This window comes from Prionailurus viverrinus, chromosome A1 (assembly GCF_022837055.1).
Source record: "Prionailurus viverrinus isolate Anna chromosome A1, UM_Priviv_1.0, whole genome shotgun sequence".
Lineage (NCBI taxonomy): Eukaryota > Metazoa > Chordata > Mammalia > Carnivora > Felidae > Prionailurus > Prionailurus viverrinus.
In genome coordinates, this window is record NC_062561.1 from 29,611,693 (window position 1) to 29,638,260 (window position 26,568).

Sequence of the window (26,568 nt, forward strand, 5' to 3'; positions counted from 1 at the left end):
TTCAGTCTAGCATCTGCAAGGGCAGGACGATTTCCGGCAAGTCCTTGTCTGTTAGGATTCCCAGCGCATAAATCACAGGAACTACGCACAGGCCGGAACTACGCTCCCGGAAAAGACACGTAGTGCAGAATGACGTCACAGGTCATGAAAGCCTCGGCTGCCTCGGGGAGCCATGATAAGAATTATAGTGAGCTGTGGTGAAAATGGAGCCCTATGTGGCTTATTATTAATAGACGTGCAAAACTTTCCCAAGCGTCACACGCTCCTGGGGAATAACAGTATGGTACAAAAATGCTTTTGAACTACTACCCCCAAAGGCTCTGTTGGAGTGCGGAGACATGAATAGCCCACGCGTCCGTAACCATGGCTGCGAAGGGCGGGGACTGGGAGTGTTGGTCACGGGACGCGGCCGGCCGCGAGACTCAGTCCTCCACGGTCCCAGCCCGCCCTGCGCTCGCTTTTCGTTTCCCCTCCCCCCGCCGCACGCTGCGTGGCTGCTCGTTGGCTACTTAGGACGGAAGCTCAGTTTGTGTTTCTCCAGAAGTTTCCCCCTTGGGCGGCGGCGCAGCTCGTAACCTCGGTGGTAGCAGCTCTAACAGCAACAGCGATTATTAGGGATGGCGGCAGCTGCAGCAGAACCTGCAACAGCCCAGAAGTGCGTGTTTTTATTCTTTTCGCTAATTATTTTTTATCTCCCCCTCCCACTCACCCTCTTCTTAGTGAGCATGTCGTTGTTTTCGCTGGCAGGTTTTTCCGGAGCTTCTCAGATGCTCTGATCGACGAGGACCCTCAGGCGGCGTTAGAGGTGAGAGAATCAGTCTCCGCTTCCTCCACTCTTCTTGGGAGAGCACGGCCCCCACGGGTTCCAGCGGACCCCGCCTTTTCTCAGCACTGCCTTCCTGGGATCGGGGTTACTGTTGATGTTGTGTATCATCCTTAATCCTGACAGTGTCCGTCTGTCCTCGGTTCCACAGTGGCCCAGTTACTCCAGACCCTTGTTCATGTCCCCTCCCAGTTGTAGAGCGTTACTGCATCCTCGTAGCTGCTTACGAATGCCTTCTTTATTTCTTGGGGGCGTAGTTAACCTTCATAGTTGGCCTGGAAACAGTTTTGTTTTTTTTTTTTTTTTTTAATGGCATTTGTGAGTAGGAGAAAAAGTGAAATCTAGGCTTGATTATATTTGTTAATTCGGTTTTCCACTTGATAATTCTTGCCATCCGTATATACCAGGTGCTGTGCTAAAAAGTGCAGACTGCTGGAACAAAAACCTTTTACCGTGTTCCTGAATATTTCCAGATGTCCTGTCACTGTTCATTATCCACTCATATATCAGAACTTTTTTTTGGAGTTGCTTTGTACAAGACACTGATTGCTACGGATTAAAGTCTTGTATTATGTCTTGCATTTGTATTTACAGGACACTTTGTATTTGTGTGAAGTGGAAGACTATAAAGGTAGAAAGAAAAGTCAAAAGAGCAAGATTTAAGTAATAATTAAAAGTAATAAAGAGAGCCCAAGAGAGGGATACATGATGCAATCGGTCGCAAAATACAGCGAGGGCTTTCTTGGTTTGAAGTAGGAGGGAAAGAGGAAACCAAACCTTGTCTAGTTGTTATATCTAATACAGGTAAGGTTAGCAGTTTGAGGCAAAAGATGTTTTTTTTTCTAGCTAGGAGTGCTAAACGAAATTTGCCACATGGGTAGTAGAGTCTCTCCGAAGAGGTGATGTTTGAACAGAGACCTGAGGGAGGGTGATGTGAAGCTCTGGGGAAAGAGCATTCCAGGCAGGAAAAGAGCCAATGCAAAGTCATGAGGCTGTCCGACTCAAGGAGCAGCAAAAAGGCCCATTTCACTAGAGGGGGATGAAAGAGGAGTGAGTGATGGTGCCAGGAGGAAGCCAGGGGCCAGGTCCTTTAGAACCTTTTAAGTTGGGGTGTGTTTTTTGGGGTCTAGATATGAAGGCCCTCGGATAAAATGGTTGGTTCATCTATTGTGCTCTGTTTCCCAGCGAAGCTTCTGGGATCAGGATTAGAATAATGTTACAGGAGGCACTGAGCATTTTTCTCCATAATTCAGTAGGTCATCTAGACAACTGTTAATTTCAGAAGCTACATTTGTTGTGGTCGTCTTAGCCCCACTGCCTTCATTGGAAATCTAGCTTATATGGGTTGCTTTTAAAGGATATTGTTGCAATGAATTTTGTTGTCACTTCTCATCTCCCTTGTTTTATTTAAGAACATTTTTTTGAAGTTGTGTGTATAACATCGTAAGTCTGCAGCTACTGAAGTTGTAGTTTTACACATGCGTATACCCCCCAGATCAATATGGGGAACACTTCCATCCTGAGAGCTCCCTCATCCTTCTTCCCAGCCAATAATTCCCCTTACCCACCAGGAAAACTCCCATTTTGACCTCTGTCACCATTAGTTTTGCTTTCTCTTGTGCTTCCTATAAACGGAATAATAGACTAGTTACCCAGTTGAGTTTGGTACTGTGTCTTGCTTTAAACATGTGAGATATGTCCATATTGTGTGAAGTAGTTATTTTTTTCACTGCTGTGTAGTATTTCATTGTTTAAAAATACAGCACAGGGGCACGTGGGTGGCTCAGTTGATTCAGGTCATGATCCCAGGGTCATGGGATTGAGTCCCACCTCCGGCTCCGTGCTCAGCATGGAGCCTGCTTAAGAGTCTTTCTCCCTCTCCCTCTCCCTCTGGCTTTCCCCCACTCACGCACATGTGTGCTCTCAAAAACAAAACAAAACAAAACAAAACCAGTTTATACTAACAGTAGATGTTTAGGTTATTTCCAGTTATTAGCTAGTATGAGTAAAGCCACTGAATTTCCTTGTACGTGTACCTTGGTGAACACGTGCACTTTGTTTTGGGTGTATATACCTAAGAACGAAATTGCATAGAATAGGCATGTGGTTAGCTTTAGTACCTTGGTTCTTAAACTGTGGCTTTTGAACCAGAAGCATCAGCGTCACCTGGGAATTTATTAGAAATGCAAATGCTCGGGCCCCACCTCAGATGGACTCAAAGTTCTTACACTTCATGTGGTCTAGTACTTACCCTTCCATTTTACAGAAGAAAACAGACCCAAAGAAATCCAAATGATCTGTCACAAAGATGTATATAGCCAATTAGAGGCAGAATGGGGCCCTCAGGACACAAATTTCCACACTGAGTCTAGTGTTGTAGAAAGTAATTCTCAAAAGTATCCTCCCCAGACCACCTGTAGCAGCATTACCTGGGAACTTGCTAGAAATGCATATTCTCAGGACCCACCCCACCTACCTGAGTCAGAAACTGGGAGTGGGGAGAACCAGTTGTTTTAAGAGGAAGTGTTCTTTTTAAAGCTTGAGAAGACCTTCTCATAAAGATGAACAGGTAAATGTTAGTTACTAAGTAATTGGTAATGATAAGTAAGCCTGGAACCTTGATGAGAGGTTGTTTCTCTCTAGACTTTCTCAAGGGCTGGTTTAGCAGTACCGTTGACCCCTGAACAACATGGGTTTGCATTGGCCCACTTACACATGGATGTGTCCCAGCACATACCATTCTGTAAATGCTTTTCCCTTGTGATTTTCTTAATTTTTTTCCTCTAGCTTTATTGTAGGAATATAGTATATAATACATACAACATTCACGATATGTGTCAGTTGACTGTTTATGTTATTAGTCAGGCTTCTGGTCAATAGAAATCTATGGATTAAGTTTTTGGAGAGTTAAAAGTTAGATTGGATTTTTGACTGTGTAAGGGTCAGTGCCCCTAACACACCTCATTGTTCAAGAGTCAACTAGTCATTTTGAAATTCAGGACACTTGATGTTATATCAATTAAAATGTTAACTTTTTTTTTTTTTTTTTACGTTTATTTTGAGAGAGAGTGCAGGAGCCAGTGGGGGAGGGACAGAGGCAGAGGGAGAGGTAGAATCCCCAGGCTCCAAGCTGTCAGCACAGAACCCTATGTGGGGCTTGATTTCACAAACTGCAAGATCATGACTTGAGATTAAGAGCCCGATGTTCAACTAAGCCACCCTGGAGCCCCTAAAATGTTACATTTTTATATAAGACTATCCAATTAGGATTAAAGGGGAAATGTATCAAGCTGATTCACCTTTTTCATTCATTCAGTATACAATATACATTACTGATGAATTTTGTGCTGGGAGTCAGGTATCTAAAGATGAAAAGACAGCACTGAGGAAGTTTGCATTCTAGTGGAGACAGAGACAAATCAACAGATTAGTAAAATATAAAGTAAATATTCTAATGGAGTGGTGTATGAAGTACACTGAGAACATAGCAGAGACTAACTAGGGTAGTCAAACACTTGAACAGGATGTCTCAGCTCACTAGGGAGAGAAAACATATGTATGGATTATGAGATCTTTTGAGACCCAGTATAAACAGTTAAGAGCACTGGCTTTGGGGGTGCCTGGCTGGCTTAGTTGGTAGAACATGTGACTCTTGATCTTCAGGTCATGAGTTTGAGCTCCACACTGGGGGTAAAATTTAATTAAAAAAAAAAAAAATGAAAGAAAAAAGCAAAGGCTCTGGAATTAGAGTGCTTGGATCCAAAATCCTGGTTTCATAATAAATCCATAACCTCAGGAAAATTCCTCTTGTCACTCTGGATCAGGTTTCCTGTGAAGTGGGACTAGATAAGACCTATTGAGATTTCAGCTGAAATGTCATCTCAGCTTTTTTTCCTAGACCATCCTGTCTAAAGTGGGCCCCATTGTAAACTTTAAGGTGGCAGGGGTTTTGTGCATCTTTTTTTTTTTTTTAAACGTTTATTCATTTTTAGGAGAGACAAAGCGTGAGCAGGTGAGGGGCAGAGAGAGAGGGAGACACAGAATCTGAAGCAGGCTCCAGGCTCTGAGCTGTCAGCACAGAGCCCAATGCGGTGCTCGAACCCACGAGCCATGAGATCATGACCTGAGCCGAAGTCAGATGCTTAACTGAGCCGCCAGGCACCCTCCACCCACCCCCCCCCACCCCCCACCCCCCACCCCCCCCCCACCCCCCCCCCCCCGATAATTCTTGGAACAGTTGAGGTGGGTATTTGCATTTTACTCACAAGGAAGCTGAGGCCAAAGAGATTAACTTGCTCAAGGTTATATAGTTGAGAAGTGATAAGTCTCTGGGTTCAAGGCATCAAGGTCATCCTCTGGAGGAGGAGGTAGGTCTAGGGATGTATAATATAATTAAAGGTTTGGTAGCTGACTTTAAAGATACTGACCATTGATAGCTTTGTTGAGAGTGTCGCTGGTTAGCATAAATGTGCAATGTTACCAGCTGTGCATGGCTGTGTGGTTTTTGTTTTCAGCAGTGCTAGATAGTTTAGGAAAGGAGAAGGGTTGACACTCTTGTTTATTATCTGTGATTGGAGATTAGCGTGGCTAGAAGAAAAAGGGAAATGGAGTCAAATTGAGATACCTAGAGCTACATACCTTCAGCAGTTAGGTCCCTCTGAGCAGTCTGCTTTAGCTTTTAACCTTAACAACAAGTTATCTTGTTGAGTAGCATTTTTACAAAGCCTAAAACTGGAAAGATTTAGAAATTCATTTTCTCAGGTCCAAATTTTAAACAATTTTAATGCCTTAAAAAGGAGGTTTTTTTCCCTTATTTTTTCTGGATTATCAGGGTATTTCCTTTGTCATGATCTTGGTAAAGATTTCAGTGTAATTATACTTTAGAGTTCACTGAGTTTCTTTATTTTTAGAACTATAAATTGCTTGACCATAGCGTAACCCATTTTATGGAAGTATATATCTTTGGACATGTTCACAGTATGTTTCCCATTGGTCTGCATTACATAATGAATGGCCTTTTGCCACTATGAATCAAATGTTGGCACTGAAGTCCTTGCCTTCTGAGATACCTTTCTTCAGTCCCTTTGTACTCCAGCAGTGAACAACTGTTGTCACAGAAACAGTAGAATCTCAAAACATGCCACAAGTCTGTTGTAGTTCATACAACCACAGATTATTGTTTTAACTTCACTTTTTCTGGTTTTATTATACTGTGTATTGCTTATTCAAAGTAAATTGGTTATTGTAGTTTATGATTTAAATTTGTGTCATAATGTTCAGTTTGTGCTCTGTCCCTTGGTAACTTTTCAAAAATAACAGCCTAACAAGTAAGTTGTTTTATTTAACTGAATCACGTAACTGTTTCTCCTTAACCAGTTAGTTTGTGCTTTTAAAGGTTATTTGCAAGTTGGTTCTTTGAAATTCAGAAGTTGTTACTTGACTCCATTTTAATTTTAATATTCTTTGTACCCCCAGTGTCTGGCCTGGATTTGTTATGTAACATATGTTTAAAAATGCTTTCTAAGTTAATAAACCCGGGGTGCCTGGGTGGCTCAGTCAGTTAAGCGTCTGACTCTTGATTTCGGCTTAGGTCATGATCTCATGGTTTGTGAGATCAAGCCCTGTGTCGGGCTCTGCACTGACAGCCTGGAGCCTGCTTGGGATTCTCTCTCTCCTTATCTCTCTGCCTCTCCCCCCTCTGTCGCACTTTAAATAAACGTTAAAAATAAAACAATTAGATGATCCAGATATTAATATAATTTATAGTAGCTTTTTTGACCTGAAATGTACCTGTTTTCTTGCTTAGGAGAGGCTAGAAATTTGGTTTGAAGATATATTTGAGTAGATAGGTAAGAAGCTATTAGCTCTTTTCAAAATTGTTGAAAGTTTAGTGCAAGATGGTATCATTTAACTTAGGAATTTTAAAGTGTTAGGAAAACACATTAATAAAATGTCATTGGTGTGTGAAAGATACTTGGAACAACATTACCAAGAGGCAGTGTTTAAAACCATATTTGGAGTCAGGCAGACTGGATTTGAATCCTGTCTCTGTCACAGCCTCATCACTAACTAGAAAGTAAAGGAATAGATCTTCTGTGCATGTCTGGGGGAAAGAGCTTTCCAGTGAGAGAAGCAGCAGGTGCAGAGTCCTAAGGTGTTTGAAGAACAGCAAGGAGGCCAATTTGCTTAGGGTAGACGAACAAGGGGAAGAGTAGTAAGAGAGGAGGTTGAAAAGCTAGCAGAGGGTAGTATCAGGGAGGGCCTTGCAGGTCACTGGACGAACTTGGGCCTTTGTCCTGAGTCAGCGAAAGACATTGGAGCATTTTATGCCTATTGATGTAAACCAGATCTTGATTTTCATTATTGCTTGAATCAGGATGGTAGAGGTGAAGATAGTAAAAAATGGTGTGGATCTTAGGTGTGTTGGATTTTGGGTAAATGATTACCATGTATAGTATACATTGCTTTGTGAGAACCACACTACTGGGTTAAAGCAAAATTAATGATGTGTGGCTTTTGAAATGATTTTACCTTTTAAGAAAACTACCAAATCCCTAAGATGTGTGAGCACTGGGTAGAGAATGAAAGCATTCCTATTGGCCTATATTTGTCGTTGGGTGATTGTGATCGTGTTGTGTCTTCTTGTGTCGTTTCAGCTACCACTTAACATACTTTTTTGACTGCCCAGGGTGGCAAACTTTTAATCTGATGTTAAATCTTGATCAATTGATAGTAGCTTTCTATGAGATATTGTATCTGGGTTTTAAACAGAATGCTGTAATTTCTTAGGGTTGCCTGCCATTGACAGGATAGGAGAGGGCCAGATAAGCTTGTGTCTTTATTGATTCTGTTAACTTCCCTGAGCTCTAGATTTAACTTCTAGGTTTTGTGTTTGTTTCTTTGTTTTTATTGGACAGCTTTGCATTTTCTAGGCATGTCAACTTCTACATGATCTTTGAGTCTTTTCCAAATTAGGAGGAGAAAATCTGTGATGGTCAATGTATATCATCTAAATTCTTCAGAATAAATGAGGTGATAATAATTACCATTTATTGAGTTTCTACTGTAGGCCAGGAATTGTGCTAAGATACTACATTAGATTGTAGGTTTTGGTGGGGGAGAGCGGAGAAGGGGAGATACCGACTCTCTTGCAAAGAAAAGCTCCAGACTTATTGTAATTCCCTGTTATCTTTCTCCAAATAGCTTATGATAATAGGTTATTTGATTAAAAATCATGTTTAATTAGAATTCAGTTGCTTTTAAAAAAACATGTACTAACAGTCAACATGTTTATATTTTAGGAGCTGACTAAGGCTTTGGAACAGAAACCAGATGATGCAGAATATTATTGTCAAAGAGCTTATTGTTACATTCTTCTTGGGAATTACTGTGGTAACTTTTCTTACTGACTGTATTTTTTCTTAAGTTGTAAATGTTGCCAAAGATAAAGTGAATCATACACAGTAGAGATTATCTTTGAGGATTTTTAAATTGGTCTTTCATACAGGGTGTAAAGTAGCTGAAACATGACAAACTTGTTGAGCAACACCCAAACAGATGTTCTGGGTATCTTTTCTTCCTTCAGTGGGTGGACAATTTATATGGATTTCATTTGTAGTTATTTTATATGCTAGCAAAAAATAGCATTACATTTACTATTTCACAGAGTATTTAAATGAAATGTTCTTGTTTGCAATTTTTATAAAAAAGAATACCTTTCTGTATTGTGTAACTTTATTCTGGATAGAGAATCTGGGTAGGGAAAAATTAAATACCTTGAGACAAATTACATAAATGATGTTAATGAGAAAATTAGATGAACTTTATCACAGAGCTTTATTCATTGACTGAATAGCTTTAAAAAGGAAGCTAAATATTAGGCTCATAAGGTATGAGGGTAAAGTTTTTTAAATTATATCTTGGATTAGTTTTTCCTAATTTAGAAGCATTTGTCCATTTTCAAACTTGAAAACTTAAAAATCCAAGGCTGATTCAAGTTCCGTGTGTAACTTGTTAGGATCCACAAATAACTGACTAAAAACCCCATTTTTTTTTAATTTTTTAATTTTTTTTGTATATAGATGCTGTTGCTGATGCAAGGAAATCTCTTGAACTTAATCCAAATAATTCCATTGCTATGCTGAGAAAAGGGTATGCAATAACCACTCTTCTTATTGAATCTGGACTATAGATAGTAGGTGTTTAGTTTGTTGAATGAATTAATTCTAAGTTTTATGTAAATAGTAAATTCTGTATTGATACATTTTATTAATACATTTTACAGCTGAAATAGGATTTAATTTTAAATATAATTTTATACTTCCATAACTAGTTAGTATGTGATAGGAGATATATAACTAGTGTTTTTTAAAATAGCAATGATTGGAGTAATTGCAAGGTATAGATGAAACTGATGGATTTCATATCCCTTTTTGTTCATTGTTTGGGATTTACTATATTTAAGTGACTAGAGAATATATTTCTCAACCAAGCTAGACAGGCTACATTTAATGCTGTGAAAGCGCTTTATCTGTGTACTTTATATCCCAGCTTGTTTCTGTTAAGTGTAACTTTATTAAGAAACTTCTTTAATTTCTTAGTGCAACTATATTTTGGAATAAGCAAGTGTACATAATTAAAATCAAGAAATTCCTTCTGAAATGAGTTCCAAAATAGGGTTTTAATGGGAGATATATTTAATGTTACAGTATATTAGAAAACTTCTTGGCTTATTAACATATACTTAAAATATTTCTTTTACCAGTAGAGCATGCTAAGATATTTAATTAGAAAGAAAGCCTTTTTTCATGATCTCACGTGTGTGTGGTATTTGTTTTTAATATGGTCATGCAGGATATGTGAATACCATGAAAAAAACTTTGCTGCTGCTCTAGAAACTTTTGTAGGAGGACAGAAATTAGATAGTAAGTATTGGAATTGTATGTTAATAAACTAACCCACTATTTCTGTATTTTAAATACCACAGCTCAATTTTGTTAGTGTAATCTCAGATTCATCTCAAGTTCATTGTAGAAACCCAACATCTTTTTTTCTTTTCTTACTGACATTTCCTGTTTGCAAAATTTGAGTTTACTTAAAATTGATTAAATTGTCCTTTCTTTAGCATTTAAATCACAGGTAAACTTTGCCATTAGAAGTTAAAAGCTGTATATAAAGACTCAGTGTGCTCCCTTTACTTAGCCTGGCTTTATATTTTTCTGATAGACAAGTGAAAGTTTCATTTGCTCTTTTTTCAGAAGTCTATTCAGTTTAAGTTATTATTCAGGTAGCTGAGATGGGAAGTTTTACAGCAGAAATTTTTATAAGGAAGTGTAGTGTCAGTTTGGGTAAATTGTGATAGGAAGAAACTTGGAGCTTTGAAAGTACTGTGAGTTTTTAACGTCAGCTTCAGAGAAGTATGTGAAAATTCGTCGTATGGATATCTCTGCACATGTATAGAAATTGAAAGAGCCAAAAAACCAGAAAAGTCTGCAAAATACTGGCAGACAAAAGTTGTAAGTAATCTCATAGATAATCGTAGACTACAGAATTCTTATTGTGTATTGTGTACTGTCATTTTATCTTCCTCTAATGATAGAGTCTTTTCACAGTTCTCTAGAGCAGTGGTTCCTAACTAGGGAAGATTTTACTCCCTTGGGGACATTTGATAATGTTTGAAGAGATTTTTGATGACCATAACTGATGGATGGGGGATGTGCTATTGACATCTAGTGAGTAGAGGCCAGGGATACTGGTAAACATTCTATGTTGTACAGGATTATTTCCCAGAACAGAGAGAAGTATCTCATCCAAAATATCAGTAGTGCTGAGGTTGTGAATCTCTACTTTAAAGTATTGCATGACTGTGTTTTTATGTTTCTAAAAATTTACTGTTGTATTGTTTTGATTATTTGCTTTTCTTCTGTATGCCTGCTCGGGAGAGGACAGCGCGCCCAACTTTGCAATCGGAACCTACAAATTAGGAAAGAGTGGTAGTATGTGAACCATTAGGTTACTCACTTAGCAAGCCAGCGTACCACCACTCCTAGCAAATTCTAGAGTCCAGTTTTCTTGTATGATACATATATGAAAACCCTGAAGAGACATGAATCATTCCCCTTTCTAGACTTCAAAGCCCTATTCCTTATTTCTTTTTTTAGAGCAATAGAAAGTTCCCCATCTAAAATTTTTCTTTTTTAATACCTTCTTGCCATGGACTTTTATCTTAGAATTACTTCAGTCTGCCTCAAATGAAGGTGTCTGGTTTTTGGTAAAATTGCTGTTGAGGATATTTAATTTAAAAACAGATTTGCTCTTTTAATTTTAGGGAAAATTTATGTTAAATTGTTAGGGTTCCCTTATTAGACAAGGTAAAAAATTTATAACTCAGAATATTACTTTTTTTTTTCCTTTGGTATGGTAGAAAGCTTGGTTTTTATTTACTGATTAATTTGAATAATAGGTTATTTAAATCAAAGATTTTGATGTAATTGTTTCGCCCACTAAAATGAATATGTATGTACATGTATGTAGGTATTAGTTAAGGCCTGTGTAGTTGGATTTCACTTATAAATTAATGTATTAGGAAATTTCATATTAAGAAATTAAAACAATTTTTTTGACGTTTAATTTTGAGAGAGAGAAAGAAAATGAACATAAGTGGGGGAGAGGCAGAGAGGGAGACACAGAATCCAAAGCAGGCTCCAGTCTCTGAGCTGTCAGCACAGAGCCCAATGCACGGCTTGAACCCACAAACCGCGAGATCATGACCTGAGCCCATATTGGATGCTTAACCAACTGAGCCACTCAGGCACCCCATTTTAAGAAATTTTTATTTTTCAAAATAATCTTGCTTGTAATTAGATTGAGTGTGTAAACTTTTATTTAGAATACTTTTAATAATTTTAAACATTATATTTCATTAGACCCTGTACTGTTTAGGTATCATGATTGTTCTAAGTCTTGTAATAATTTGCTTACATACATGTTTGCATTGCCGTCTTTTAAGTGTATAGTTCACCATCTGTCGTCTGTTGGCTCCCATGGAATCTGGAGATATGACAACTACACAAAGTACAGAAGTGGTTTTTAAAAAAATTTTTTTAAATGTTTATTCATTTTTGAGAGAGAGAGAGAGGGAGACACCAAATCTGAAGCAGGCTCCAAGCTCTGAGCTGTTAGCACAGAGCCCAACGTGGGCCTCAAACCCATGAACTGTGAGATCATGACCTGAACTGAGGTTGGCCGCTTAACTGAGCCACGCAGGCGCCCCAGAGGTGTTTTTTGCCCTTGGTAAGAATGGCATGGTAACAAGAAGGCCACTGAGAGAATAGTAGACAGGATAGGTAGGTAGCTGCTTTGGAGAACAAACCTGGGTCAGGAGAGGCCTTTAGATCCCAGTCCAGCTGTCTGTTACTAGGCTTCCACTCCACACTAAATGATGGTGTGTAGGGACTCTAATTCAGATCTGATTTCGTTGTGCTAGAGGAAGCTCCTTTAACAGAAGAGGGTGAGGGAAATAGAGATTCTGTGTATCTGGGAACCAGTAAGGTTGACTGGTTAAAAGCAATTTTTTTTTTTTTTAATTCTTCAGGATGAATGTCTAGATGTTAAACCTATTAGTATATTTGTAGCTGTAATTTTACGCTTGCTATAAACTGTGGTACGACAACGGTTTCTGTCTAATTCACTGCTGAATCCCTGAGTGCCTAAAGCACTGCTTGGAACATAGTAGATATTCAGTAAGTATTTGTTGAATGAATATGTTAGATGGTGCAGATGAGTGATGTTACACTGTTTTTTTTTAGGTGCAGATCCTGATTTCACTGTCTGGATTAAAAGGTGTCAAGAAGCTCAGGATGGTAAGCATGTAGGTTTCTAAAGGTCTTTCAGTTTACAAAGAAGTAAATGTTTGACATTTTTGGATTTAAACAAATTTATTTGTAACTTTATAACTTTATACATCATAAATTGAACTAGTTCCCTCAGATAGGGATTTCCAAGGTACTGTTATATTGAAAGGATGATTTAGATAGATTTGTATCATTATATTACCGGTAAGAAATTACTAAGAAGTCTAAAGTGACTCCAGAATGCAAAATTAAACCACTTTCTTTTATTTGGGATGTATGGTAAATTGATTTATGCAATCAGTCAGTATGTTTGCACCATAGAAATTATGTATATAACTTTGTCTATAAGTGTATTGTTAACCGGAGATGTTTTTATGTTTTTAATAGGATCACAATCTGAGGTGGTAAGTACAAAGTTTTTCTCCTTCGTGTTTTTACTTAATTATAATTTTGCTATGCATATTTGAGACAGGACTCAGACTGATCTTTCTTTTAGTTATATCTTAAGCAATTTGATGCAAATACTTTTTCCTTTAGTAACTAAAATAATACATTTTGGTTTGATGAAATAAATGTAGAGGTTTGTAGCCATGAAAATTATTGGGCTCATTTAATGTATGAGTCAAGTTGATTTGGTATGTTTTAGTATGGTCAGGATGGTTATTCTTTTTTCTTTTCCTTGCTGAAACGTCCTCACATTTAGGTTGAACAGCTGCTGCCTTGGAAGCACTTGCAGGGTTTATGGTGGTGTAATAGGAACACAAAAGTCAGAGGCGCCTGGATGGCTTAGTTGGTTGAGCGTCCAACTCTTGGTTTCAGCTCAGGTCATGGTGTCATAGTTTGTGAGTTTGAGCCCTGCATCCAGCTCTGCACTGACAGCATGGAACCTGCTTGGGATATATATACTCTCTCTCTCTTCGTCCCTCATGTGCGCATGCTCGCTCGCTTGCTCTCTCACAAAATAAATATTAAAAAAAAAACACACACACAAAAGTTAACTAGAATTTGGAAATGTTTATCTAATTTAGTTTCATATTTGGTGTTTGGACATGAAGACTTTCAAGTCTTTTAAAACTGAAAAATTAAAAATTATGATGGAGTTGAGAGATGCCTGGGTGGCTCAGTTGGTTAGGTGTCTGACTTCGGCTCAAGTCATGATCTCACGGTTTGTGAGTCTGAGCCCATGTCTGGCTCTGTACTGACACCTCAGCCTGGAACCTGCTTTGGGTTGTGTGTCTCTGCCCCTCCGCCAGCTCGCACTCTGTCCCTCTTTCAAAAATAAACATTTAAAAAAAATTAAAATTATGGTGGAGTTGAAAATTATTTGACTTTTTTTAACTACAATGTTTATAAATAACACGCATAAATTACGGCTAATGGTTTTTTAGCAGTGATCATCTACAATTTAGTCAATAAAATGACAAGGATTTAGGAAACGTGTGTGTGGTCTTAACTCTAAGGGCAGTTACTTAACCTTTTTGGGTCTCTTTCTTCAAGTCTGAATGAAAATGTACATCTTTGTCTTCCAGAATTACATTGTGACACTGAGAAAATATTTTATTCTCTGGGTTTTCTTCATTTGTAAACCGGGTCTGCTAGAGTTAATCTGCTTTAGACAGGTTGTGAGCATGAGGCCAGGTATGTGCATATGTAGTGACTGGAGTTTTGAACATCACCAAAAGTGAACCCTGTCTGGTTATCCCTATACCCCCAAGGCTTGTGTATATTCCTAAGTATGATAGGTGAGGGAAGTATTTAAAAGTTGGCTTCTTTCACACCGCTGGTATTTTTGTTTATGGCTTACTATTTTGGGGATTGGAACTAGTCCTGAAAACAACAGAGCAGCATTTGGGTAATACTTCGTCTGGTAACACAAATTGCTGTATAGTCACAGTGCATTTTGTCCCTGCTGTAGTTGACACCAGTGTAGTTTTATCTTTATACCGAGGTGAACTGGAATAATCTGTTCTAGTCATTATCTCCATCTGATATCTAGATTGAGTATTTGTCAATAGTTAATGTTGGAGGGTAATTCTGAGTTAGACTCAGATCTGTAGAGGGGTTTTATTTTCTTCCTTTAAACCCCATCACTTCGCTTATCATTTAGGGGCGACTTAGAGGTCACTTATGACCCAGGGCAAGTTTTTCAGATTTACATAGTTTTAACTGGCACACATGTAGTTTAGGAAAGTATGGATTGGTCAAGAGTCACTTTGTTTTTTGATGGGCAGTTTAGAATGTTTGTTACTGAGAGACCATAAATGGAGTAAGCTGTTATCTGGAAGGTACCATGAAAATGTTCCTTCGTATGTTCCAGAGCCATGTTTGATGCCATTGTTAAGCATGAAGTTTATACTAATTTCTTTTTTTTTTTTTTTTAATTTTTAAAGTTTATTTATTTATTTTGAGAGAGAAGTGCATGTGCAAGTTGGGGAGGGGCAGAGAGAGAGGGAGACAGAGAATCCCAGGCAGGCTCTGTACCATCAGTGCAGAGCCCTGTGAGGGGCTCAAACTCCCAAACCGTAAGATAGTGACCTGAGCCCAAGTCCAATGCCTAACCGACTGAGCCACCCAGGCGACCCAAGTTACACTATTTCTGAAAAATGGTTTTTTAAATGTCATTGTTATTTTCATTTTATTTTATTAAAAAAAAAATTTTTTTTTTAACGTTTATTTTTGAGACAGAGAGAGACAGCATGAACAGGGAAGGGGCAGAGAGAGAGGGAGACACAGAATCTGAAACAGGCTCCAGGCTCTGAGCGGTCAACACAGAGCCCGACGCGGGGCTCGAACTCACGGACCGTGAGATCGTGACCTGAGCCGAAGTCGGACGCTTAACCGACTGAGCCACCCAGGCGCCCCTGTTATTTTCATTTTAAAGAGTTAGTACTGAACATTTTAGATGTAAGCTTTTCCAATCATACCTTTAGAAAGTATTTTGGGTTTTATGCTTTTATTTTAGAAAAAAAATCTTAAAATTATAAAAATACTGAATATTCTAATTTTTTGAGATGACTAGTGTTACTTAACAATTATGAATATTATGCTTTGTCTTTGAGGATGTTTTCATGTAGTTACTCCATATCAAAGTAACCATAGCACTGGGTAAATTAATAATATGTGCGTTTTAATATACAGTTGCTAAACCAGTTTGTAAAAATTTTTCTCTTTCGACTTGCCAAAATCAGTCTGCATCCCAGAGGACTCATCAGTCAAAAATCAAGTAAGTGTTTCTTTTTCATGAAATAATGCATGATATATATGTCTAAAGGGAAAAATCCTATTGTTTAATAGTAATGAGCAAGTCCTTACTTTGTGATTTTAAGTGTTTTTTAGTTTTTTTAGAAATAGTGCTTAGCCCGAGAAAACAAATTCTCGAGCTGTTTGCTGATTCCTGTTAGTCTTTATGATTAAGGGTAAATTAAAATCACTTCACTTTAAACTTGCTTTTTCTGGTTCCATATTATGTCACCTTGAGATGACAAGAACCTCTTTAGGTGTTATTACACAGGTAAATAAGTTAGTAGGCTTGACAGAATTGTGCCTTTTATATTTTAGAGTATATCTTTCATTGGATAATTCTGCATGAGTTGAAAGTTACTATTGCTCAGGGCAACAGTTACAATGATGAATTAAGCATCTAGCAAGTATTTGAATTTATTTTTAATTATTCATTAGCCATGTGTACAACTCGTATTCTTAGGACTGTAACAGAAACACAAGGCATTGATCTGGAGCTTTGCATCCTCACTGAATTTCAGCAGGAAACTGAGACTCTTAAAGTATATGTCTTTAATCAAGGTGCATTTTAATTACCTAAAATTGCTTGAAAATGTTAAAACAATTCATGTTCTTTCTGGCGAGATTTAGGATGAGTCTCCAAGTACCAAGTAGACAGGGAAATTTGACTAGCTTGGTGGCAGCATCAAGAGTATAATTCAAACATCGAATGATAACTATGATGTTAGAATGTAAGATAATCTGACATTGATTTCATATTACCAGGCACTGTGCTCAGTCTTAGGAATATAATAGTGGCAAGATAGATAAATAGCTCTGCCCTCATGGAGTTTATAATCTAATCTAATCTAATTTGAAAGTGAGGATCCCTACAGTTTTAGAGCCTTCTGTGGGAAAGATACACATAATTAGAATTTCTAGGCCCACTAGTTTTCCCATGTACCTTGAGACTGAAGGAAGATACTGTGTTTAATGTTGTGTTTGGTAGGATGGGTTAAACTTTTAAGTTATTTTAATTTTTAGCTCATTTGCTTCTGCTCATTGTATTCAGGGCTGTTGCCCCCAGCTTCAGTTAAGAGATTTTGGGAGTATGAAGTCAGGTTGATGTGGGTCCAGTGTAACACCTACCACTGACTGGCTTATTGCTTCACCCTTCTGGGCTTATATTTTTTCATCTGTAAAATAGGGATAGAGTGCTTTTTCTTCGTATTAGATTGAAATGGAAGTGTAAAACTATTGATGGTATATAATAATGGTTTGTTGTTTAGAATCAGTTTTGTTTTCAACATTAGATTAAGCATAACAGTAATACAGATGTAAGTCAGAACCCCGAAAATCATGTAAGTGTTTAAGTCTCCTGGAAACGTTTTAGGGATTATACCTCACTGTTCATTAGTACAGATCAAAGGAAATACAGTTATATAAAATTGTTTGTGAATCACCAGCTGCTTTTCTATTTTGTTCCTCAAGGTGGAGCTCTTGTTTATCATATTGTAGTTTTTTCTTGACAAAACATAAAGAAGCAACAACTTTGAGAATATTAGATGTTCTGAGGTTTTTTTTCTCTTTTAATAGGTATGACTGGTATCAAACAGAATCTCAAGTAATCATTACACTCATGATCAAGAATGTTCAGAAGAATAATGTAAATGTGGAATTTTCAGAAAAAGAGGTTATTACTATCTTTGAACTATCTTTTATTTTGAGATTACGTACTTTTATTTGCAAAATAGTATATTGCAGAATAGCCTATAGCAGTTTATCAGATACGTCATTTCTTCCTGAGATGTGGAAAATGCTGATAAAAATCTAAAGCATTGCTTCTCAGTTTGAGTGATTTTAAATTTTGAGACAAAAGTGTTTATACTGTAGGGTACAGCTAGATGTACATAATTTTCCTTTAGATTTGAAATTCACAGTAGAATCTGGTTGACAAATAATAAAAGACATTAATTAGTAAGATGTGATTTGGTACATTTGTGTGATGCACTTTTGTGAAAAAGATCTACTTATTTGTTGGGTGATTTATATGTCTTAGAATTTGCTAACCACGTGAAATTAGTATGGCCTCTAATCATTTGGTTTGCTAGCATTTACTAGAAAACTTTAATGATATTTAAGTTAGTGGTAGAAGTAGATGTCTTGCATATGAATACTTTTGTTTCATACTATATTTTGCTCTTGAGTTTTCTGGAGATTTAAATGTTAAATATTTGTTTGAAACATACTATTTTCTGTTATTTAATGATGTATGTGAGAATCCATGTAAAGGGTACCCGATAGAAAAAAAGGATTATTTTGAGTTTCTTAAATCTGGTACTCTATATAAAGTATTTAAAACAATCTGTAGCAGCATGGAAATTCTATTCTTATATTCAGTTTAAGTGATCCTTCATTATATAAATTATAAAATGTACTGCTAATTTTGTATTCATTAGTTGTCTGCTTTGGTGAAACTTCCTTCTGGAGAGGATTATAATTTGAAACTGAGACTTCTTCATCTTATAATACCAGAACAGAGCACATTTAAAGTACTGTCAACAAAGGTAAGACAGTTTTAAAAGGGTTGTTAGTGTGAGCACCTGGCTAGCTGTCAGAAGAGCATGCAACTCTTGGTCTTGGGGTTGTGAGTTCAAACCCCACATTGAGTGTAGATATTACTTAAAAATAAAATAGTTGTCAGTAGTGATGTTTTCAAAATCTAGAAATATTGGTCAACTACTCACGCATGTGATTTTAAGTTTATAGATCCTTTCAGGCACATGTCTTCAAATTAAAAACAATAATTTTTGAGTAACAATTTTCCCCTCCCAAAATTCTAGGATAGTGGAATGTAAAAATCAATTTAACCTCAGTAGTGTTTATATATTTATTAAGATTGGTATAATAGTTCTTAAAGAGGTTTTTAAAAAAGCAATTATCAGCCTCTATTTAAGATTTGTTACAGTGAGTATCTCTTCTCTTGAACTTGTCTGTTTTGATGTACAAATACTTTCTCACCCTGTTTTATGCAGTTAAAAATACTACTGTGAAGATGAATCTGCCTGTTTTTTTTCCTGTTTTTTAATTAAGTTGAATTTTAGAATACTTTGTTAACAAGCGAATACTGAGTAACTCAAACTGTGGTTTGAGTAATTATGTAATTTTTAGATTTCTTTATATTTTCAAAAAGTATGCAATGGAATTAAAATTCATATATTGTTTTAGATATCAATCAAAAGATGTAGGTAGTATAATTTAACAGGACAGGTACTGAACTGAAAAATCAAAAAAATCTGACTCTGGTTCTTTGTGAATTTACATTGTCACAAAATTATTGTAGGTGTAAATTTTCACTGTATAAATGAGAGATATGGACTAAATGAGTGCTGAAATTTTTTCATCTATAAAATTGTATGGAGATATGTAATGAGTTAATGACAATAAATGATATAAGTAGATTTTTTCCATTGCTACACCTTCTTTACAAACATGTCCTGCAACATGCTGTGTTATTAATTATTGAGTTTAAGTTCTAAGGCTGGGTGAATTTTCATATCCTAGAGTAGAATCAGGTCAGCTAGTGTCAGGGAGAATATGGTAACTGGCTTTGCGGAAAGAAGAGGGTGTCTGCCGAGCGTTTGAGCAAAAGTGCAAAATAAAGAAGTGGTCATTTTTTGCATCTAGTTAGACATGATTTGCCCACTAATTTATTTAAAGATTACAAAGTACAAAGCTGTTAAATTATGAGGGGGAGAGAAGAAACAGTTGTTTGGAAGATAGAAAGTAGGTGGGAAAAAGGAATGAAATCTTACCAAGATTGTAGTCCTATTGACCCTATCCACATAGTGTAGAATTTGTTTAGTAAAAGAAGATGGGTAAGTAATCAACCACAAAACTATGGCTAGATTTGGGAGGGAGACAGTTGAGAAAATTACGAATTAGGCATTTTCCTACATACGGTATTTTTATCAACAGGTTGTTAATGCATATTCTTTTGAAGTAGTTTTTTTTTTTTTTATTTTTTTTTTTCAACGTTTATTTATTTTTTTGGGGACAGAGAGAGACAGAGCATGAACGGGGGAGGGGCAGAGAGAGAGAGAGGGAGACACAGAATCGGAAACAGGCTCCAGGCTCCGAGCCATCAGCCCAGAGCCCGACGCGGGGCTCAAACTCACGGACCGCGAGATCGTGACCTGGCTGAAGTCGGACGCTTAACTGACTGCGCCACCCAGGCGCCCCCTTTTGAAGTAGTTTAAATGGAAGCTGACTTGTGTGAATAGATGGCGTAAATGACTTAAAAACTTGTGTTAGTGGGTCGCCTCATGTAACTTATGGAAGAATAGTATTTGTGATAATAAATACAGAAGTCTGTGTGGCTAGAATTGAGGATGTTAACGAAGCACTGTCATCTCTTATTCTTTATTTTCCTTTGAGTCTTGAGTACTTCTTGAATCTGACCATTTTGCAGTGCTCCTGCTGTGTTCCCAGTTACCTTTTTTGTGCCTTTCCTCTTTCTTTATATGCTACATAACTATTTTTCTTTTTTGTGCAGTAGTTTATGTATACATTTTATTTCCCTTGCATTTAGTCTGTGAGGATAAGAAGCATGTCATATTTATGTCTTTGTATATGCTCCAGGTAAGATTGGCTCATAAAGTATAGGATGCCCCATTAATTTTACAAACTGAATAATTTTTTAGTGTAAGTATATTCCATTTGCTAAATTTGTCAACCCTAGCCCTATGTGTTGTACATAGGGCTGCTCAGTAATTGTTCAGTGAATACATTTATTTAATTTTTTAAAGTTTATTTATTTTGGGCAGGGGGGTTAGATGGGGTAGAAAGAAGGGGGAGGGGACAGGGCAGAAAGGGAGAGAGAGAGAAAATCCTAAGGAGGTTCTGCACCAGCAGTAGGGAGCCTGACATGGGGCTCCAACTCATGAACTGTGAGATCATGACCTGAGCCCAAACTCTAAGAGTCAGATGCTTAACCAACTGAGCCACTCAGATGCCCCTCAGTGAATTAATTTAAAATGGATTCTGATGTTAACCCTTTGAAGTTGTTAGATTATTTTTATTCTTAGTTTTATAGATGAAACCAAGGTTCATGGACTTTAAAAGCTTTCCCCAAGTTTACATAGTTACTAAATTATCCATCTTGGCCCAGGGGAAATACTTTCATTTCTGGAAAGCTAGTGCTTCTTTGCTTAGGTTTTTCTAAGTTCTAGATTAAAGAATTACCATTCTAAAGATGTGTAAAGAAGATGACTTTTCTTTTCCTAGCCGAAAGTAACATATATTAGTTTTGTTAGACCACCAACTTTTAAGCTGTATATTATGGGAAACAAATTGAAATAATTGTACTTAATTATATCTTAAGGGAAATGAAAATTTAGAATCTTTTTTCATACAGCAGAGGGAGACTGTTAAATACTGAAAATCAAATCTTTCTGTGGGTTACTGAGGTTTATTTAGTGATGACAGGAAGACAATAATGAAATCACATGGTTTTCATATGAATTCAGGTATCTTGAATCGTTTATGTGAGTGGAGAAAAGAATGCTTCTGGTCACAAGAAACTGCTTAAAATTAGAGATTCTGTAAAATGTGTGCTTTAAAGGGGTGATTTCTTTGGGAATTCGGTTTTTTTCTTTTCCATCTTCAAGGGTGAAGAAATGTTGCATATTCTTGTATAATCTTTGGTTAAGTGTTATTAATTCAAGGGAAATATAATTTGCAATGAAAATAAGAGAGGTGGCACCCTTCAATCAGTGAAATAGCATTTTTAACTAAATATTTTACAGTGTCCTACCTAGATTTTTCCAGGTCAGAATTCATTTTTTTCAGTACTTCTGACAGTTATTTCTCCCTTTTATTGAATCCAAGCTTTCCTATCTGCCTCTTAATTCATTTTATTTATTAAGAAACTGTAGTGTTTCTTTTGTTCCGTCTTACTAATTTCATGACAGTATTCTCTGCTCACAATCACAGGCTTATAACTTAAGTGTCAGCTGTGCTGTGAAATACTCATATTAAAGGTTAATATTCACTCCTCCTAAAAAAGTGGGAATTTTCAAAATGCTTTGTAGAAATATTCTTTGGGGTACCTGGCTGGCTCATTCAGTGGAGTGTGAAACCTTTGATCTTGGGGTTGTGGGTTCGAGTCCCGCATTGGGTGTAGAGATTACTTAAAATTAAAAAAAAAATTCTATTCCTATTTCTAGTCAGAGCAATTTTTTGTATTATGTCTATAAAATATGAAGGCTTTTGACTGGAATTGTGGGAGGTAAAAATGTGTGTCTTTATTTTGAGACAGACCATGGCTCCCTTAACTTACTAAAATTTGAGAAGTTTCAGAGTGAATTCCTTTTCTTAATATTCATAGAAGAATCCTAATGATGATGTGATGGAGTTGGGGATGTCTGGGCAGGATGTAGAGACTTTTGGGTTGTTGTTTTATGTCTTTTTGATAACAGTGGTGGTGGTAATTATGTTTTTAAATAATTAGTTGCTGATGATGCACAAATTGTTTTTGAAGTGTATTCTTTCCACCTTTTCTAATGCATATTCATGTATTTTCAAAAGAAAAGGACTTTACTGTAAATACTGTCTGTAGCTATCTTTTTAAATTTAGCCATATACTATGGATATTTTTTTCATGCGCTTAAATGTTTTACAGGAAAGTATTTCATTGCATGCATCTTAGCTTAGTCAGTCCTATCTGTTTGACCTGTGTAGAATTATAGTAAGTATCTATTTTGAATGCTGTGTATTATCTACACATGGAATCCTAACGATTACTGTATGATATAGGTATTTTTATCACCTATTTACAGGTATAAACTGAATCCAGAGATGTTAAATACTTTGCACAGATTTTTTAGCTGGTTATAATGATGATAAAGATAATAAGAACATTCAGTTATTTGCCAGATACAGTGCTCTATTCTTTTCATGCATGGGCTCATTTAATCCCCATAAGAACCCTAAATGAAGTAGACCCTATTAATCCCTTTTTACAGGAGAAGCTGAGGCTCAGTGAGATTAGTTACTTGCTCATGACCATATTTCCAGCAGGTAGTATCTATCTATGACTCTTCTCTAAAACTGATAGTTGTCTTATTTTCAACCTCTGTTTATTTGTGAGGAAGTAAGTAAAACTTCTAGCAGAAGACACTTCCAGCAAGTTGTCTATCTTGGTTGCCTCATCTCTAAAATATGGATGGTAATCTCCTTTTATAGCATTGTTCTTTTAACTGAGATGATGTATATGAAACACACGGTATGTAATAGTGCTCAAGAAACGTTACTGCTATAGTTATTTTATCCAGATTATTTAGATTTTTATTCAGATTGTAAAAGCAATAAATGTGTATCATAGGAAATTTGGAAAAACGTAAAGGAGCAGAGAAAGTAATTAGTCTCACTATTGATGATATTTTGGCATACTTCTTTCCAGGAAACTGGAATATTTCCCTGTATTTAGATCTTTCACTAGAGGTGATACCTGCTGGAATTTTTTTATGGGAATATCGCTTCTTGAATAATTTCTTCAAGGAGAGTAGACCGTGACCTTTTGTACTAATACAGTGTCTGGCCCGAGTAGACACAAAGCAGATATTTGAATTGTGCAATTAGAACTTTGGGGAAGAGGAACGCATGGGTGGCTCAGTAGGTTAAGCGTCCAACTTCAACTCAGGTCATGATCTCAAGCTCAAGCACCGCACCGCACCGGGCACAGGGCCCTCTTTGGATCCCCTGTCCCCGTCTCTCTCTGCCCCTCCCCAACTCAGTACTCGTACGCACTCTCTCAAAAATAAAAACATTTAAAAAAATTTGTTGAACTTTGGAGAAGATTTTTCAGTTTCTTGTCATTAATTACTGTTCTTTGCATTTAAAAAAATGATTATAAAATGATTTGAGTGTAGGGGCACCTAGGTGGCTCAGTCGGTTAAGCATGTGACTTTGGCTTAGGTCATGATCTCACGGTTCATGGGTTTGAGTCCCGCATCAGGTTCTGTGCTGACAGCTCAGAGCCTGGAGCCTGCTTCAGATTCTGTGTCTCCCTCTCACTCTGCCCCTCCCCTGCTTGTGCGCCCCCTTTCTCTCTCTTCCTCTTTCTCTCTGAAATAATAAACTTAAAAAAAAATGATTTGAGTGTAAAAATAAAGATGGTAGTTGTGCAGTATGACTTCAGGAAGACTTGAGTTTATTATCAGATGAAGGGGTTAGATACAGCAATTAGATGTTTAAGAGAATGTTAGGAAAAATTACATTCTGAAGGTCGGGAACAATTATTTAATGACTACAGCCTTGAAACAGGTGGTTGTCAAAACTACCAGAAAAAGAAAGTTCAGCAGTAAACTGCCACAACTCATAGTGTCTGAGAAAGATGCCTTCACTGTCCCTCTGTAGCAGGAAGTGGGAGCTTAACCTCCTCTTAAGGTGGTATCTGGATGTCATGACCCTTTTGAAGTAATGGCTTCCCTTTAAATCTGAAGTCCTTTCATTGGAAAAAATTAAACTGTGTAGAGAAGACTTTAGAGGTGGGTGATAGTATACAAAATCTTGAGAACTGACAGTTTGGAACAGCAGGGATTGTCATTAGTAATCTGTGAATACTGCTTTGGGACATTCTTGAAAGCCTTCCTTGTGCATATGAGAGCAGCATTCAAGCACACTACCAAAGTTTTAAGTTAACTTTTAAATTATTTTTGACTTAAGTGAAAATAGAATAGCTTCTTAATAGTCACAGTAAAAGTACCTGAAGTTGGGCTGGTGGTAACTCTGGAGGTACCTGCCAGAATCATTAAGACTTAACACTTCAATTTAAAAAGCATATATAAACATTGAAAGTGAAATACGTGTAAAAAAGAATTCACAGAAAATTAGTATTCCTCCTCACTTTCGTGTTTTCAAAAAGCTGCTTTAAGTGGTTTATTATGTGCAGCTATTTTGGTGAATGGATTAAGTACAATTTCAAGTTCAGGTCAGCATGTCTTGATACAGGTTGTTACTAAGAGCTTTGACTTTGGCCTTATAAAGGCCTCTTTGTTCATACTACACAATTCCTCAGGTTATGGTTGTTTTTAGTAGATGTGAATGGTAGTGTGTGCTGCTCTTTAGGTGAAACGAGGAACTTTTTATAGACCCTGCGTAAGTGCAGGAACGTGAGGTGTGAATATAGGGTGCTCTGTGGCAGAGGTTAGTTAAGTATAGTAGTGTTGATGTATACACTGCTTGCCAGGTCTTCACTTCCAGATGAGTTGAAAATTAAAGAAGCAAAATGACTTTTTAAATTTTAGGATAATAGCTCTTTTCAGTAACTATTGCTGTGTCATTGCCAGCTACTAGATTTTTGCCCCTTTTTGATAATTATTCCAGCAGTGATAACTTTTAAAATACTGTCACTAATATTACTGTCACTTAATATTGTATATGAGAAAATATTGATAGCATTTTACTTCATAAAAATTAGTCATCATTTTAGAGAACTGTAGAGATTCTTATAAAATTGTTTTTATTTATGTAGAGTTTATTTTTTTATTTATGTAGAATTTAAACACATAAATTATGTTAAAAATACTGTACTTTTGGGTTGCCTGGGTGGCTCAGTCATTTGGGTGTCCGACTCTTGATTTTGGCTCTTTGATTTTTGAGGTCATAATCTCACAGTTCATGGCTTCAAGCCCTGTGTCAGGCTCTGTGCCGTGTTCTCTCTCCCTTTCGCTGTCCCTTCCCCACTCATGCTCTCTCTCTCTGTCTCTCAAAATAAATAAACTTCAAAAAAATTTTTTTAAATAGTGCACTTTTGGTCTCTTTCCCAGTGACATTTCATGTTTTTCTCATTATAAAAATAGTTTTTGGTTACATTTCTGTGCTAAAGAAAGTACAAATCCTCAGAGACCACAACCCTTTCCATACCATCACTTCATGTCTCGTTAAAAATATTGGCAGATTTCTCAGTGTTTTAAGTTATTATGAAGTGCAGATTTTAAGGATTCTATCACTAAGTGCAGATGGTAGAAAGATGACCAGTAATTGCTAGTTTAAATGATTTATCGGATCTAAAGGAGTCAAAGAACCAGTGTGAATAGGCTTTTCTTTTTGTTAAACTTTGTATAATTTTTTTTTTCATATTTACAAAAGTAGTAATTCTTTTCTTAGAAAAAATTAAAATATAAGGAAAACAAGATAGATGAAAGTGTTATGTGAGTGTATGTTAGGGTTAAGAATAGACCCTAGGGGATCGACCTTGATTAGAAAGTTAAAGATAAATTTCATTTAAAAAAAAACAATTTTTTTTATGTTTATTTATTTTTGAGAGAGAGGGAGAGACAGAGCATGAGGAGGGGAGGGGCAGAGAGAGAGGAGAGGGAGACACAGAATCCGAAGCAGGCTCCAAGCTCCAAACTTTCAGCACAGGGCCCGATGCGGGGCTCGAAGTAACAAACCACGAGATCATGACCTGAGCCGAAGTCGGACGCTCAGCCGACTGAGCCACCCAGGCGCCCCAGTAAATTTCATTTTAATAAGTGAAGCTAGTCTAGCATTCATAAGCTCTTCATAATTTGCCTTACACCTTTTCCATCTGTAGTTTTTTACTGTTCTAACATAAATCTTGGACTTGGTGGCAAATTGGTCTTGTCCATACTCCCTGATGCTTTGTGT

At 36.9% G+C, this 26,568-nt stretch overlaps 1 protein-coding gene across 1 annotated transcript in view; it reads left to right on the top strand.

The window, feature by feature from the left end:
* Positions 1–476: 476 nt before the first annotated feature.
* SUGT1 (SGT1 homolog, MIS12 kinetochore complex assembly cochaperone) overlaps positions 477–26,568 on the top strand; it is a 42,747-nt gene continuing 16,655 nt past the window's right edge. The window contains exons 1-10 of the mRNA XM_047868347.1: positions 477–655; positions 748–805; positions 8,125–8,215; positions 8,905–8,974; positions 9,677–9,747; positions 12,631–12,684; positions 13,063–13,079; positions 15,864–15,898; positions 17,491–17,587; positions 18,354–18,461. Of these exons, the coding sequence (XP_047724303.1) occupies positions 618–655; positions 748–805; positions 8,125–8,215; positions 8,905–8,974; positions 9,677–9,747; positions 12,631–12,684; positions 13,063–13,079; positions 15,864–15,898; positions 17,491–17,587; positions 18,354–18,461 (639 nt within the window). The 5' untranslated portion in view covers positions 477–617. The remainder of the gene's footprint in view (positions 656–747; positions 806–8,124; positions 8,216–8,904; positions 8,975–9,676; positions 9,748–12,630; positions 12,685–13,062; positions 13,080–15,863; positions 15,899–17,490; positions 17,588–18,353; positions 18,462–26,568) is intronic.